This window comes from Phodopus roborovskii, unplaced genomic scaffold (genome assembly GCF_943737965.1).
Source record: "Phodopus roborovskii unplaced genomic scaffold, PHOROB, whole genome shotgun sequence".
Lineage (NCBI taxonomy): Eukaryota > Metazoa > Chordata > Mammalia > Rodentia > Cricetidae > Phodopus > Phodopus roborovskii.
Genome location: NW_026125675.1, coordinates 2,216,273 through 2,232,766, shown reverse-complemented (window position 1 = coordinate 2,232,766; position 16,494 = coordinate 2,216,273). Strand labels below are relative to the sequence as shown.

General features: G+C 41.6%; 1 protein-coding gene and 1 pseudogene across 1 annotated transcript in view; one reads left to right on the top strand and one right to left on the bottom strand.

Annotated features, from left to right (window-relative positions):
- Positions 1 to 12,768: 12,768 nt before the first annotated feature.
- On the bottom strand, positions 12,769 to 14,074 carry LOC127217387 (non-POU domain-containing octamer-binding protein-like; annotated as a pseudogene).
- A 1,790-nt stretch (positions 14,075 to 15,864) lies between these two features.
- The window catches only part of Mecp2 (methyl-CpG binding protein 2), a 54,572-nt gene continuing 53,942 nt past the window's right edge, over positions 15,865 to 16,494 (top strand). The window contains 1 exon segment of the mRNA XM_051178334.1: positions 15,865 to 16,041. Within this exon segment, the coding sequence (XP_051034291.1) occupies positions 15,971 to 16,041 (71 nt within the window). The 5' untranslated portion in view covers positions 15,865 to 15,970.

The window sequence follows — 16,494 nt, the reverse complement described above, 5'->3', positions numbered from 1 at the left end:
TATCAGGGTCCCTCAAACCTTATTATGTTTTTGTTGCACTCTCTTTTCATGATCATCTGGTCTTCCTTAAATATTAACCCCAACATTGTAAAGTTAAAGAGTAGCTGGTACAAAATGGTCAAAGATAATATTACTATTGAAGGTTGTGACATAAGAAGTTAAAATGTGTTGTTTAAATTTACTATGAACTAAAGATAACCACATAAAGCTCGGCATGATAGCTGAGGTCTGTAATCTCAACACTTGGAAGACTGAGGTAAAAATTATTGATGTCAGTTTGAGACCACTCTGACATACAGACTGAGATTCTGTTTCAAAGAACCAAAAGAGTCTACTTTGATGACCCCTGGATCATTTTTTAAAAATTTCTGCCATCAAGGTCCCAATGTGTTTACTTTTCTTATGTGCCATCAATTAGAAAATGATACATTTTGCTTTGTTTCTGATATTAATTGAAATTTTTATAGAGTTCTTTTTTGTTGATGTTTCTAATTACAATTTCTTTTTTGTTTCTTGTACAATTTATTATCCCTCCTCTTCCTTCTCTTGTTAGGGTTTTTGGAGACAGGGTCTGTTTTATCACAGGATGATTTAGAACTTGGTAGGTAGCTGAGAATTACTTCAAACTTCTGAATCTTACTTCCACATCCCTAGTGCTGTACTATACAGAAGTGTGGTGCTGGGTGGGGATCAATCCCATGTTTTTTTTTTTTTTTTTTTTTTTTTTTTTTTTTTTTTTGATGTTAGGTAAGCAGTCTACCAACCAGCCTACATCCCCAACCGATATCCAGCTGCTTCAAACTCTCAATCACACCTTTTAATATATTGAATTTACAAACATATAGCTAATTTGTTTTTAATTCTTAGACTCCTCTTTCTCAGAGCTTGCTAATCACGACTGCCCAGTTATTGTTCCTGGGATCAACTGTGACTGCTTTCCTGGAATAGATTCACTATATTGTGAATTCCACTGCTTCCTTCCTTCTTGGCTTACACCTTTCTTTTGCTTCAGACCATCCTCAAGTATCTTCCTAAGAAAATATATTAACTCATATATCTCTACAACTCCTTATTTCATTGTCACACTTGATGGGTATTTTGGCTTATACAGGATGCTATTACTGACAACCACATTCCTTTGGAACTTTTTTGGCAAGCAAGGTTTTGTTGAAAAATAGCCCCGTGCATCAGAAAGGGATCCCTAACAATGGATTGTCTATTTTCTTGCTGCCTTCTTAACATTTTGTCACCCATTGTTCTTAGAAAGTCTGGTGCTAGTCTTACAACTGTTCCATTTTCTTGATTTTTATTTTTCAAACTCTTGTTAGGCACTGGACTCCCTAGCACACCCCTCAACGTTCTCATTTTTCTCCCTCTCCTTTTTAAAATTTTATTTCTCTCATACTTTTGTATTTGCTCTTTCACTGCTTTCTGAGAAACCTCTTGAATGTTTCTCCTCAATATTCATATGGAAATTTGAACTTAAATAATCTTTACTTTTTGTTGTGCTAGAGAATGAACCTGGGGACTTGTGCAAGCTAAGCAAGCATTCTACCACGGAACTACATTTCCAGCCAAATAATCAAATTTTAATTCCTTTTCGTTGTTATTTGTTTTGAGACAGGGTTTCTCTGTGTTAACAGCCATGGCTGTCCTGGAACTCACTTCGTAAATCATGCTGACTTGCAATTCACAGAGATCTGCCTGCCTCTGCCTTCTGAGTGCTGGGATTATAGATGTGCACCTCCACATCCAGCTTTAATTTTTAATTTCTAAGAATACCTTTTTGTCTTTGATTGTTCTTTTGTACAATGTTCTGTTCCTGTTTATGGGTGTAATATATTCTCTTAGTTCTCTGAATATACTAATTACATTTAAACTTTTTCATATATACTTTATTTTTCCGGAGATTACAAATCCTTTTTTTTTTTTTAAAGTATTGGCCATTACAGCCAATGTTTTGTTCATTTTAGACAGATCTTGTTCTTTGTAAGTGTATGTTGAAGGCTTTCTTTCAATTTATTTTTCTTTTTAATGTTTGAAAGGTGAGATTCCAACACTATACCTTTGTCTGACCTGGAACTCTCTATGTAGCCTAGACTGGCCTCAAATTTGTGGTGATCACCCCACCTTTCAGCCTCTTGAGTGCTAGGATTACAGGGTGAGCTACCACACCCAGCTCTTTCTCTTAATTTTTTATTATACTTAGTAATTATTTATAATTAATAAGGAGGATTCAAAAGGTATTGTGGATTTAATGTTCTGTTGGAGAAATAGATCTGTTTTCCTGATCCAAATGACTTCTGTAGGGCAAGGTGGGCTAAGGAGTGGAGATCATATACCCTACAGGCTAGAATGAAGAAGAAATTACTCAGGAGTTGTCAGCATCCATCCTGGAATCCTTGACTCTCTGCGGATGTCAGTCAGTTTCTTCATAGACCAATCAGATATTTTCTTAATAGGCCTTGCCAGCTCCAGTCTGCTGGGGAAGAGGAGATTTCCAACTGAAACCATCTATCTGTACCAGGGCCTTCACTGAATCCTTGTGTGTCTAGTACTGTTTTATTGCATTTTCCCCTAAAATTGTAGATTCAGACTCTTTGCTCTTTTTTTATTTTATTTAATTTTATATAACCAAGTCCATTTAAATGAAAACAAACATTTAAAGACAATATTAGGGAATTTGGGCATCATTCTTTCCAAACTACTTCCTGCTGGTAAGGGGCGCTGTCTTGGGGGATTCGAAGAAGATTCAGATATCCTAGCTGTAGTCTGTAGGGCTGTTTTGTCCAGCTATTTTGAATGTAGGATCACCTGGTACTCTGTTTCAGGCGGTCTGGCGTGATCAAACCACATTAGTCTGGAAGGAATCCACATCTTTTCATTTTCTGTGGAAACAAAAATAGAAATCCTTTTCCCCAGTAACTTCAGACTCTTTGCTCTTAAACCTGAAAAGTTTTCTCTATCTCTTTAGCAGCTGCCTTGTCAAATATTTTCTGTTGGATTTTCCCAGCTATCTTATTTCTCAAATAATTCTTCTCTGCAGTGTGTGTGTGGGGGGGTGGCATAATCTTTAGACACTGTGAAGGTGTACCTCTGTTTTGCCTTCTGGTTGTTTTAATAAAGAGGTTAATGACCTATAGCTTGATAGGAGAGGATAGGTGGGGCCTCTACGCAGAGATAGGATCTCTGGGCAAGGAATCTGAGAGGTGGGGGATTTCACTAGCTAGACTCAGAAGAAAGCAGACATACTGTACTTTTCTGAGGAGAGGTAATGAGCCATGTTAATATAAATGGCTTAATTTAAGTTTTAAGAGCTGTAGTGGAAATTTCTTCCACCAATAGTTTTGGGGTACCAGCCTAGGGTACCAGCCTTAAGGTATGGCTTCAGTGGGCAGACATGAACCTTTATAAGGAAGAGGAGAGACCTCCCTCGCTCTTGGGCAGTAATCTGAGCATCCTGCATTGCAGCATCCTGTACCTCCAGTGGTAGAAGACTGTGGCAGCTATTTGCCATCATTGTGTGAGTGTTTCCCAAATAAATATCTGTTATTCTTTTATTCAGATATTCGTGGACTTCCTTAATCTGCCCTTCCAAGAGCTAGTTGGGGACAAGCCTAAGATAAGGCAAGCTTTCATAATTAATAATAAGTCTCCGTGTCATTATTTGGGAGGTGGCAGTCCAAAGAAAAAGATTCTCTCTCTCTCTCTCTCTCTCTCTCTCTCTCTCTCTCTCTCTCTCTCTCTGTGTGTGTGTGTGTGTGTGTGTGTGTGAGTGTGTGTGTGTGCGCAGTCATATATGTGGATATGGGTATGTGGGTACATGTATATGTGGAGAAAGGAGACAACCTCCAGTGTTGCTCCTCAGGAACCATCTGTGTGAGTCTCTACAAGCTCTGCTGCCAGCAGGGGAGCAAACTGCAAGAGGTAAGAAGGAAATCCAGTTCTTCAAGATTTAGTTAGCCTCTGGTGGTTCAAATTTCTAGAGTCTGACCCCAGGCATGTTGGTTTGTTTAGTTGGTTGGTTTTAGGGGTTTTGTTGTTATTTTTGGGTGTTTTTGAGACAGGGTTTCTCTGTGTAGCCATGACCTGAAACACTCTCTGTAGAGTAGGCAGGCTCCAAACTCAGGGATCCACATGCCTCTGCTTCCCAAGTGCTAGATTTACAGGTTTGTACCACCATACCTGGTTCTAGGAAGTTTATGTTAGACACATTTAAGGACAGTACACTTTTGGAACAAAGTTTGCTGGTAACAGTTATCTCAGTCCCCTGCGCAGAATGAAGGTTGAGGCCTAAGTACATAGACACTCTCTTGCAATGTACATGTGACCTGTCCCATGAAGGTGGGTTCTGTATCTTAGGGACCTCGGATCTGCTGTGGCTTCAGCCATGCGGATAGCAGAGACAGTACACCAGGCTGCCACGTACATGGGGCATCTCCACAAAGGATGGGCTCTGTTGACTGAGAAACCAAACTAACGAGGAAGGCCTAGGGTGGGAGAGTCTGGGAGAAACATGATAATCTGGGAGATCCGAGTGTGGCCTGGCCCTGTAGGCAGCATAGATCACCAGGCCGTTAACGACATCCACTCCCCGCCTTCTGGTTGGAAAAGAGATGCACGCCTGTGTTCTGTTGAAGAGACAAGCCTGTGTGCTTAACATTCCTGGGGCCCACCGTGCTTGTCTGTGAGCACAAAGACCTCATGTCCTCTACATCCATCACTTTTTTGGAGATTGTGCCTACCACTTACCTGAAACTTATGAAGTAAGCTACGCTAGTCTGCCAGGTCCAGGATTCTGCTTGTCTCTGCCTCCCCAGTATGTTGTCAGATATTATTTTAAATATGTAAATGTGTGTTACAGTTTATGCTACATTTGTTTAACTAGGCAAAGATGTGTTATATTTGTTTATACTGTATAGAACTTAGCAAGTTTGATATAAGATATTTAGGGATCTTGTAAAGCAGTAGCAGTTAACAATTTATTAAAATTTTGGAATCAAGTTCACCAATTATTTTGGCCATTGATCTGTACTGAAGTCAAGCTGATGGAATAAAGTTAGTCCATGGAGGATGAGAGAGAGAGGGGGGGTTACAAAGCTGAACACTGTGCGGGTGTATTCCTATAAGTTCCAAGAGGGACCTGAGAGCTGAAGTTGTGGGACTGCAGGCTGGAACGGAGAGATAATGTAGTAGGTTTGAGGCTGGCTGTAAGACAAAAGAAAGCCAGGATAGAGCAGGAGAGAAGGAATATGTCCATATGGATCAGCAGACTGGAAGAGCCACAGCCATAGAAGGCTGGGGGAAACAGTAGCTGAAGAATCAGCAAAAATGTACCTAAGTGATAACATAAGCTGCTGCTGCTGCTAAATCACTGAAAAGCAGGCTGTCAGAGCCTATGATCACCTATGATCATCCAATTGGGTTTAACAGACATCTACAGAACATTTCACCCAAACACAAAAGAATATACCTTCTCAGTACCTCGTGTAACCTTCTCCAAAACTGGTGACAAGGCAAGTCTCAACAGATTCAACAAAATCAGAATAAACCCCTGTGACAGTTTGAAATAAAATGGCCCCCAAAGGGAATGTCCACTATTAGGAGGTATGGCCTTGTTGGAGGAAGTATGTCACTGTGTTGAGGGGCTTTGAGGTCTTTTTCTCAAGCTTCACTCAGTGTGATAGTGAATTGACTCTCTGTTGCCTGCCTGCAAGTTGTAACACTCTCAACTCCAGCACCCCATCTGCCTCCACTCTGCCATGCTCCTTGTCATGCTCTGAAACTGTAAGCCAGCCACTCTCAATTAAATGTTTTCTTTATAAGAGTTGTCATACTTATGGTGTCTCTTCACAGCAATAGAAACCCTAACTAAGACACCCCCTGTATCTTATCAGATCACCATGAATTAAAGCTGGAATTCAACAATAGCATAAAATACAGAAATCTTACAAACTCATGGAATCTCTTAACTGAATTACCACTGAGTCAAGGAAGATATAAAGAAAGTTAAGACTTCCAAGAATTCAATGAAAATGAATGCACAACATACTAAAATTTATAGGACACAATGAAAACAGTGTTAATAGAAAAGTTCATAACACTAAGTGCCTTCATAAAGAAATTGCAGAGATATCATACTAGCAACTCAACAGCACTGAAAGCATTCGAACGAACAAACAAAAAAGCAAACACAGAAAAGAGGAGTAGACAACATGAAATAATAAAACTGAACGCTGAAATCAATAAAGTAGAAACAAACAAACAAAAAAAAAACAATACAAAGACTCAATAAAACAAAGAGTTGATCTTGGAGACAATCATCAAGATAGACAAACCCTTATCCAAACTAACTAAAAGGCAGAGAGAGAATATGCAAATTAACAAAAGCAGAAAACAGGGGAACATAACAACAGACACAGAGGAAATCAAGAGAATCATCAGATCATACTTCAAAAATCTGTACTCAACAAAATTGAAAAGTCTTAAATAATGGACTGTTTTCTTAATAGATACCACAAAACAAAATTAAATCAAGATCAGATGAAGAGTTTAAATAGACCAATAAACCCCTAATGAAATAGAAGCACTCATTAAAAGTCTCCCAATAAAAAATAAATAAATAAAAATAAAAAGCCTAGGGCCAGATGGTTTCAGTTCAGAATTCTACCACACTTTCAAAGAAGAGCTAATACCAATACTACCCAAATTATTCCACAAAATAGATACAGAAGGAACATTTCTTAGTGTTAGGTCAGGAGCAATTAGTCTTTGAGATGTATTTTTCCACAGTAACCGCATTTTGTTTTGTTGGTGCTATACAAGGTTGTCTGCCACAGTGACAATGACAAGGTCACAATTATTGGAGAATGAGTAACTCTATATGAAGCCCTAGTGGCTGTTGATGAGCTCTCTAAAGAAGGTCAGTTGATTGTGTAAACACTGCAGTTACAAGCTGGGAAGAGGCAGAATATCAACTATGGTTGATACCTGGTCTGATCTTTTCATTTTAACCTCTGAATAGCCCTTACTCTGAGTCTCTCTCTCTCTCTCTCTCTCTGTGTGTGTGTGTGTGTGTGTGTGTGTGTGTGTGCGCGCGCGTGGAGTGGGGGTGTGAATGGGATGGGAAGGTTTGGGGGGCATGGGAGGAAGGAGAGGGAACTGGGATCGATATGTACAAGAAGAAAAAATAATAAAGAAAATCAAATAAATAAATAAAACTAGCCATAGGGATACATAGACATGTCTCAAAGCCAGCTGGATACTTGCTAACAAAAGAGAAAATGGCAAAATGTAAGAGGATTTCAGGGAGTTAAGGCTTGCCAAAATCTTTTTTGAGGCTACAGTCACCCTGATACACAAACCACAGTAAGACTCAACAAAGAAAGGGAATTACAGACCTAATTTCACTCAGAAACATTGATACAAAAATACTCAATAAAATACTGGTAAACAAAATCCAAGAACACATCAAAAAGATCATCCACCATGACCAAGTAGGCTTCATCTCAGAGATGCAGGGATGGTCACATATGAAAATATATTGATCCACCATATTAACAAACTGAAAAAGAAAAACCACATGATCATCTCACTAGATGCTGAAAAAGCCTTCAACAAAATCCAACACCTTTCCATGATAAAGGTCTTAAAGAGATCACGGATAACAGGAACATACCTAAACATAATAAAAACAATATAAAGTAAACCAACTGCCAACATTAAACTGAATGGAGAAGCTTAAGGCGATTCCTCTAAAATAAATAAGACAAGGCTGTCCACTCTCTCCATGTCTCTTCAATATTGAAGTTCTAGCTAGAGTAATAAGACAACAAAAGTACATCCAGGAGATGCAAATTGGAAAGGAAGAAGTCAAATTTTTACTATTTGCAGATAATACGGTAATATACATAGGTGACCCCAAAAATTTTTATCAGGGAACTCCTACAGCTGATAAACACCTTTAGTGAAGTAGTTGGATACAAAATTACCTCAAAAAATAGTAACCCTCTTACATACAAATGATAAACAGGCAAAATACCCTTCACAATATCCACAAATAATATAAAATATCTTGGCAGGTAACTAACCAAGCAAGTGAAAGACCTGTATGACAAGAACTTCAAGTCTTTGGACAAAGAAATTGGAGAAGTTATCAGAAGATGGAAAAAAATCTCCCATGCTCATGAATCAGTAGGATTAACATTGTAAAACTGGCAAGCTTACCAAAAGCAATCTACAGACTCAATACAATCCCTATCAAAATCCCAAAACCACTCCTTACAAACCTTAAAAGAGCAATACTCAACTTCTTATGGGAAAAAAAAACAGGATAAGTAAAACAACCCTATACAATAAAATATCTTCTGGAGGTATTATTATCCCTGATTGCAAGCTCTAGTACAGAGCAATAGTAATAAAAATAGCATGGCATTGGAATAAAAACAGATGGATGGATCAATGGAATCGAATTGATGACCCAGATGTAAACCCACACATCTATGTGTGGAGATATTTTGATTACGCTACAACAAATAAAGCTTTTGTAAAGATCAGAGTGCAGTGCTAAGCCACTAGTTAGCCATAGAAGCCAGACAGTGGGGTCACACACCTTTAATCTCAGGACTCAGGAGACAGAGGCAGATGGATCTCTGTGAGTTCAAAGCTACCCTGGACTACACTATATTAAATCTGTCTAAAAGAGAAACAGCTCACACAAAGGTGATCCCAGCACTTGGGATCACATGCCTTTAATCCCAGCACTGGGGAGGTGGAGACAGGAATGATATAGCTGGGCAGAGAGAGGAATATAAGGCAAGAGGAGACAGGAGCTCAGGGAAATCTGAAAATCACAGTGACAAATGTAGTCTAGGCAGTTTGAAGCAGCAGTCTATAGCAGGTAGTTTAAGGGAGCAGTCTGAGGAACAGTCAGTGTGAGGAGGCAGTCTGAGGACAGGATCACCCCTCTGGTCTGAGCATTGGTAGAGGTAAGGACTCTTTAGTGGCTGGCCGATTTGCTTCTCTCATCTTTCAGCTTTTACCCGCTGATAGATAACTCTGAGCTTTTATTATCAATACGAATTAGAATTCGTGCTACACCTAAGAACTGATTTTTTGAAAAAGAGGTCAAGTTTGTACAATGGAAAAAAAGAAAGCATCCTCAACAAATGGTGCTGGTCTAACTGGATGTCAGCACATAGAAGAAGGCAAATTGTTCCGTATTTATCACCCTGCACAAAACTCAATTTCAAATCAATCAAAGAACTTAACATAAATACAGTTACACTGAACCTGATAGAAGAGAAAGTGGGAAGTAGACTTGAATGCATTGGCACAGGAGACAACTTCCTAAACAGCACAGACACTAAGATCAACAATTAATAAATGGGACCTCATGAAACTGAAAATCTTCTGTAAAGCAAGTAATAATGTCAATAGGAGAAAACAGCACCCTACAGAATGGGAAAAGATCTTCACCAACCCCACATCTGACAGAAAGCTGATTTCCAAAATATATAAAAGAAAAACTCAAGAAACTAGACATCAAAAAAAAACCTAAATAATCCAATTTAAAAATGGGGTATATGTCTAAAAACAGAGAATTCTCAACAGAAGAGTCTCAAATGTACAAAAAGCACTTAAAGAAATGTTCAGCATCCTTAGACATCATGGAAATGGAAATCAAAATGACTCTGAGATTCCATCTTACACCTGTCAGAATGGCTAGGATCAAAACACAAATGACAACTCATGCTGGAGAGGAAGAGGAGCACCCCACCCCGCATTGCTGGTAAGAGTGCAAACTTATACATCCACTTTGGAAATCAATATGGTAGTGATGGGGCATATTCTTCTGTATATATGTTTCTTTTATTTGTTGATGAAGAAAACACTGATTGGCCAGTAGACAGGCAGGAAGTATAGGCAGGGTACCTAAGAGATGAGGAAACTGCTGGGGAGAGTACACAGAAAGAAGACGCCAGGGAGAGACACCATGTAGCAACTGAAGGAATAACATGCTGGAGCATTCATTCTCTGGTAAGATAAGGCCATATAGAAATACATAGATTAGTAGTTATGGGTTAATAATTAAGAGAGATCTAGCCAACAAGAAGCCTAAGCATCCCTCAGTTTAATAATATAAGTCTCTGGGTGTTTATTCTGAGTAAAGCCGGTGTGGGTCCAGGTGGAACAAAAACATCCAGCTACATGGTGGTTTCTCAGAAAATTGGGAATCATTCTACCTCAAGATCCATCTATATCACTCTTGAGAATATACCCAAAGGATGTTCAATCATATGACAAAGACACTTGTTCAGCTATGTTCATAGCAGCTTTATTCATAATAGCCAGAATCTGGAAACAATTTAGATGCTCCTCAAACAAAGAATGGATAAAGAAAATGTGGTACATTTACACAATGTACATTTACACAATGGAGGATTGCCTAGCTGTTAAAAACAATGAAATTATGAAATTTGAAGGCAAATGAATGGAACTAGAAAAAAAATCATCCTGAGTAAGGTACCTCAGACCCAGAAAGAAGAACTTGGTATATACTCACTCATAAGTAGATGTTAGCTACAAAATAAAAGATAACTACAATGCACAAAGCCTGAGAGGCTAGGTAGCAAGGAAGGCCCAGGGGTGTGGCACATGGATCTCCCTGGGAAGGGGAAATAAAAGAGATCTAGTGAGTGGACTGGGGTGGGTAGAAACGGGAACATGTGAGATCGGGTTGGGGGGGAGTACTAAAAGAGATGACTGGAAAAGGGGCACATTTCAGGGTGAGTTAGAAACCTGGTGCAAGGGAAACTTCAATGAATCTACAAGGATGAGCCCAGCTAAGAGTCCTATCAATAGTGGATACATAGCCTGAACTGGCCAGCTCCTGTAACCAGGCAAGCCTTCTAGTGGAGGGATTGAGACACCAAACAGCCACACAACCTTTGACCTACAGTCTGTCCTGCCTATGGGATGTGTTGGGTTAAGGGTGGAGCAGAGATTATGGGAGTGGCCAACCAATGACTAGTCTAGCCTGAGACCGATGCCAAGAAAGTGAGCCCACCCCTGATACTACCTGGTGTGCTAGGCCCCAGAGGCTGGATAGCCTAGAGACCTAGCACAGAACCAAACATGATTGGAGAAAAAAAATGTCATTGTAATGATGCCTAACCATATTCTGCTATACTCATAGATTGGTGACTACCCCAGTTGTCATCAGAGAGCCTTCATCTAATAACTGATGGAAACAGATGCAGAGATCCACAGCCAAACATTAAGCTGAGCTCATGGAATCCTGCTGAAGACAGAGAGGAATTGTTCAAGCCAGAAGGGTCAAGGTCATCACAAGAAAATCCATAGAATCATATGAGCTCACATAGCCTGAACCAACAACCTCTGACCTAGGCCTTCTACATATATGTGACAGTTGTATGGCTAGGTCTATTTGTGGGACTCTTAACAGTAGGAACAGGGACTGTCCCTAATGCTTTGGCTGGCTTTTGGGACCCTATTCCTCATACTGGGTTGCCTTGCCCAGCCTTAATACAAGGGGAGGTGCTTAGTCTTACTGCAACTTGATATGCCATGCTTTGTTGATACCCATGAAAGGCCAGCCCCTTTCTGAATAGAAACAGGAGTAGATTAGAGGGGGTTGGGTGTTAGGGAAAGGGAATGGGAGGAGAGGAAGGAGAAAACTGCAGTCAGGATGTAAAATAAATAAATAATAAAACATCCAAGAGAGAATGTTTTCCTTAGGACATGGAATGGTCATGTATGAGATATATCAGAACTGTATGTATGCTGTAACCTCTGTGGACATTTGTCTGAATTCTCACCTGCAAGTAAATGGAAGAATTGAGCTAGGTCACTAGAGGATGTTTAGGTTTAGTGGTACATATGGCAGGGTCTCTGGGGTTGAGGGAAATACAGATAATAAATAAATAAATTAATTAATTAAAACATGATGGAAGGGGAAAAAAAGAAAGAAAACAGGAATGATCAAGATTAATGGAGCTCCCAGGCCCACAGCTGGGCCTTGATTTGGCCCACCCTAACATCTACCCCATCTAGGACCTGCTGGAGTGAATGAAGGTACTGGTCCTGCAGAACATAAACAATACCTGCAAGATCTCTAAGTCTCGAAGTAGCCATGGGATATCACAAAGGAGTTTTGTTGAGAATCCACTGAGTTGATGGGGTACCAGAAACCAAAGTCCTTGAGTCAGACAATGATGACTCGTTGCAGTGAACATTTTCTAGTAAAGGTGGTAGGATAAAAGGGTGTACTGAATGACACACAAGGCTCATACTGTTTTGTTTTGGTTTGGTTTGATTTTTTAAATTTATTTTTGGGGGCTCTGTAGGGGTGAGGGGAGGATATGGGGGGGCCTGGGAGGTAAGTGGAATTGGGGTACATGATGTGAAATTCCCAAAGATTCAATAAAGAAATTATGTTTAAAAAAATTAATGGAGCTTTAACTGAGTCCACTTTGCTATGATACTCCAAGACCTCAAGAATCAACATACTTCAGAATGCACCAGACAGATCTGATAAAACAATGTACCACAGACTTTGATTTGTTAAATACTACCACTCCCTTGCCCTCTGGCTCCAAACATACCCCCTAAAGTAGCACAGGCAGGGAAGACTTGCCTATTTGGGAAGAATTCCTAACACTTTTCCAGGATAGAATTCTGGCTAGTCCAAAATGGGCCCTTCTTTTAAGGGCTGTGAGAAAGTAGACATTGCAACTTTATTTACTATCAACAGTCCTTATTTGTAACAAATTCTTCTCTATGAACTTCACAGTTTGAAGGCAGGACGAATTCCAATTCCTTCAATTTGTAGCAGCTTGGCCAGTATTCCCCTGTTGGTGGAGCCAATCCCAGGACTCCATCTGGCATCATAGTGGCAGGTCCTGTAGGAGTAGGGGTTCCAGTTGGCACAGGAGCAGGGGGCATGGTGTCTCTATTGTTTATGGCCATAACACCTCCCATAGCCATTTGGCCCATCCGTGTTTTATTCTCTCACATTAGGGAAGTTTCCCTTGAATCCTTCCTTTTGTCACTGCATGATTTCTTCTTGTTGCCACCACTTTTCTTCCTCAAGGTGCCTGCACTCAAGTTTCTGCCTGAGCTCTAATTTCTTCTGTTTTTGAACCTCTTGGTTATGCAGGTCCTCCATTCCCTGAAGATCTTTTTGACACCTCATCAAATCCTGCCTTATTAGTATAACCTGGTGTTTGTGGCCAGCTGCCTCCATCTCCATCTGTAGCTTCTTAGGCGACTCCCTGATGTTTGGGTGCATTTGATCCTGCTGTTGCTTCTCCATCTCAATGAGTGTGTCTTCCAGGGGGTGACACTGTGCAAATCTGGGTGGCTCGCTCTTTATGAAATTGCTGGGGGATTCTTTTGTTGTGTTTTCTGTTTATTTGTTTGTTTTATAACCAGCTTCTCTGTAAGTCGCTCTTCATCATCTAACTAACTGGTCCACAGGTCCCACAGTTTCCCTGAGAACTCAACAGTGCTTTTCCCTGTGGGCCTTCCACAGTCAACCACAATGACCACCGCCCTCTCCACCTGGCCAAATACAGAAAAGATTTCTTTCAGTAGTTCATTGGATATGTACTGAGGAAGGTTGAGGACTGTAAGGGATTCACTAAAACAGACAAAGCACATGCACAGTTGCTTTCCACAGAGTGGCATATTGTCGAGCTACACTGTGACAATTTCTGCTAAAGGGTCATATTTCCAAGCAAATAAAGGCAAAGCCTTTATCCTTAAGAACAAAAACTTCGCCTGCTTTCCCATAGTTCTCAAAGTTTCCTCAGTTCATCCTCAGTGACATCAGGGGAAGATTGCCCACAAAAAGATGACTATGCAGGATGAAGATCTCCTCTCCTGGTTTCCTAAAATTTTACAGGTCAATAGTTAAGCTTCATTCTGCCTGGTCTGCTGTCCATTTGCAGGTATTGGTGGGCTGCTGCTGTTGCTGCTGGTGGTTATAATGATGATACTACCATGGAATATGGTTCTGATTCTCCAAATTCAAGGTTTTATTGTTCTACATTTTTGCACTCTTGATTTTGATTTGAACACAGCAAAGTGTCTGTCTCCCAGTCCTCTCTAACCTTGACTTCCAAAGCTCTAGTTGTTTTTCTTTATTATGATTTAAAATCATAAGTAGGTGTTGAATTTTATCAAATGCTTGTAACTCAGCTGAGAATCCTCTAGTTTTTCCCATTGTGGTAAAAACAACAACAAAAACAACAAACAAACATGCAAACAAAAAACATTCACCTGGGTGATCCTGCACCAAACTCAGCTATCACCCTTGTTTTCTTCTTTCTTTCCATCTGACATCTAATACTTTTGGCTTAATTTTGAATTTACATCTTTAATACACAACTTATAATTCAACTGATACTGCCCTAGTTAAAGCTACCATCATCTCTCTCTTCAACTGCTGCCAGAACCTCTGGACTGGCCTCTTGGTCTTAGTACTAGTGTCTAACACAGCAAGTTTTCCATTCTCTACCTGCAACATAGATTTCATGATGTCAGCTACTGTTTCAAATATCTATCAAGGGCTTCCCATCTCAAAATACTCTCCCAGTTCTCTTGATGGTCCAGGCTACCTCTCTTACCTCTCTCTAGTCACACTGGCCTCCTTGGTAAGTCAGGCAAAGTCTGTCATTAGGGTCTTTAACTTGCCTAGAATGTTTTTCCCAGTTACCCACACTGTGGGATAACATGAGGCAGAAAGCCAGAGGTTATCTGCAATCCTTGGCTCTACCAGTTGAGCGATCAAAGGAGAATACCAGAGGATATGTAAATAGCACACATTTCACCCTTAGCTTATCTATTTGAAAGTCTTTATTTCTATGTAAAAATCTGAGTTCTACTTACTTGTATGTTTAGTATGACTCTTCTTACTAGGATTTTAGTTTGTTTCCTTGTTCAATACTAAAACAGTGCCTAGGAAATAAATGAATGGAGATGGGAGCCAAATTTGAATCTTGTTGAGCATATGTTTAGCACAAGGAGCATTAGATGATGACATATCAAAGTAAGGTTGCTTTGACACTCCTACCTGATATCCTATTACCTAAACCTTCCCTCATACTGTTAAATTGAGATTGCTGGGTCGCAGGTTCCAAATTATGTGTTCAAAGCAGTGCTGCTTCCTTTGGGATCGCTGCCTTTCATACATACTTCCATGTAAGTATCTGATCCAACAATGACAGATGTCATATGGGCTTGGCAATTGCCATCTTCCCAGCATAGAAGTCTACAAAACTCAGGGTTTGATATGTTGAGCTTACTGCAGGCTCTAAGAGTGTGACACTTGGAAATTAAGTGGAATAATACAATGCGTAGGCTCTTTAAATGAAACCCCTTTGCTTGGAACATAGGCTTCTCAGCAGGCAACTTTGCTGCTTCTACTGAAAATGATGATACTAAGAAAGTGCTGGCACAGTCAAATGTACCAGATGCGGTTGTGGACAGAGAGGGAACTGCTAGGCAGGGCGGCGCTAACAGGCACCAAGAGCCTAGGCTTTCTTAAGCCCTGGCATCCACAAGGGCCCCATTAATCCTTACCATTCAAATGCCGCCCACTAAACCATCCCCACTGTACACTAGCCGCCTCTTTTCTCCAAATGACAGTTCACCGCCACCAATCCGCAGCTGAATGGGATCTGCCCCCTTTTTCCTGGCCTAAAGAGACAGGAACTGCTGCCAATTGGAGGCGTCATTACTAAGGCTCCGCCACAGCCTGGAAGCCACAGCCAATGGAAGGTAGGCTTGACAAAGCGCCGGAGGAGGGGCGCGGGCGCGCAGGTGCAGCAGCGCGCAGGCTGGCCGAGAGGGCAGGACACGACGTCGACCGTGCGTGGTCCCGGCATCGGTTGCGCGCGCGCTCCCTCCTCTTGGAGAGAGGGCTGTGGTAAAAGCCGTTCGGAAAATGGCCGCCGCCGCTGCTGCCGCCGCCACCACCGCGCCGAGCGGAGGAGGAGGAGGCGAGGAGGAGAGACTGTGAGTGGGACCGCCAAGGCCGCGGGCGGGGACCCTTGCCGGGGGCGGAGGGTAGGGGCGGGACGTGGCGCGGGAGGGGCCCGCGGGTCGGGCGACAAGGCTGGCAGATGGCGTCCCTCCTCTCTACCCTCCCCCTCCCTCTGCCGCCTGTAGTGGCTTTCTCCTCCACTCGTCACCCGCAGTCGCGAGCGACCTTCCTCAGCGCGATCTCCCTGGAACCACCTTCGAATGACGCCCTCCCGCTGCCCGCCCCTTCTGTGTGCATCCTGGGCCTTGGCCGTGCGGGCACCCTTGTCGTCCGGGCTTCACGAGTTGGAGCTGTGCGCGCTCCTGCCCTTCTTGGGGCTTTGGGCCGTGGCAACGTCGCGCGCCCGCGGTCCCAGCCTCTCCCTGGATCGCGCTGTCCTCTCTCCCTTGCGCGCCCCCTCTCCCGTTACTCGGCCCCCCCAGCAC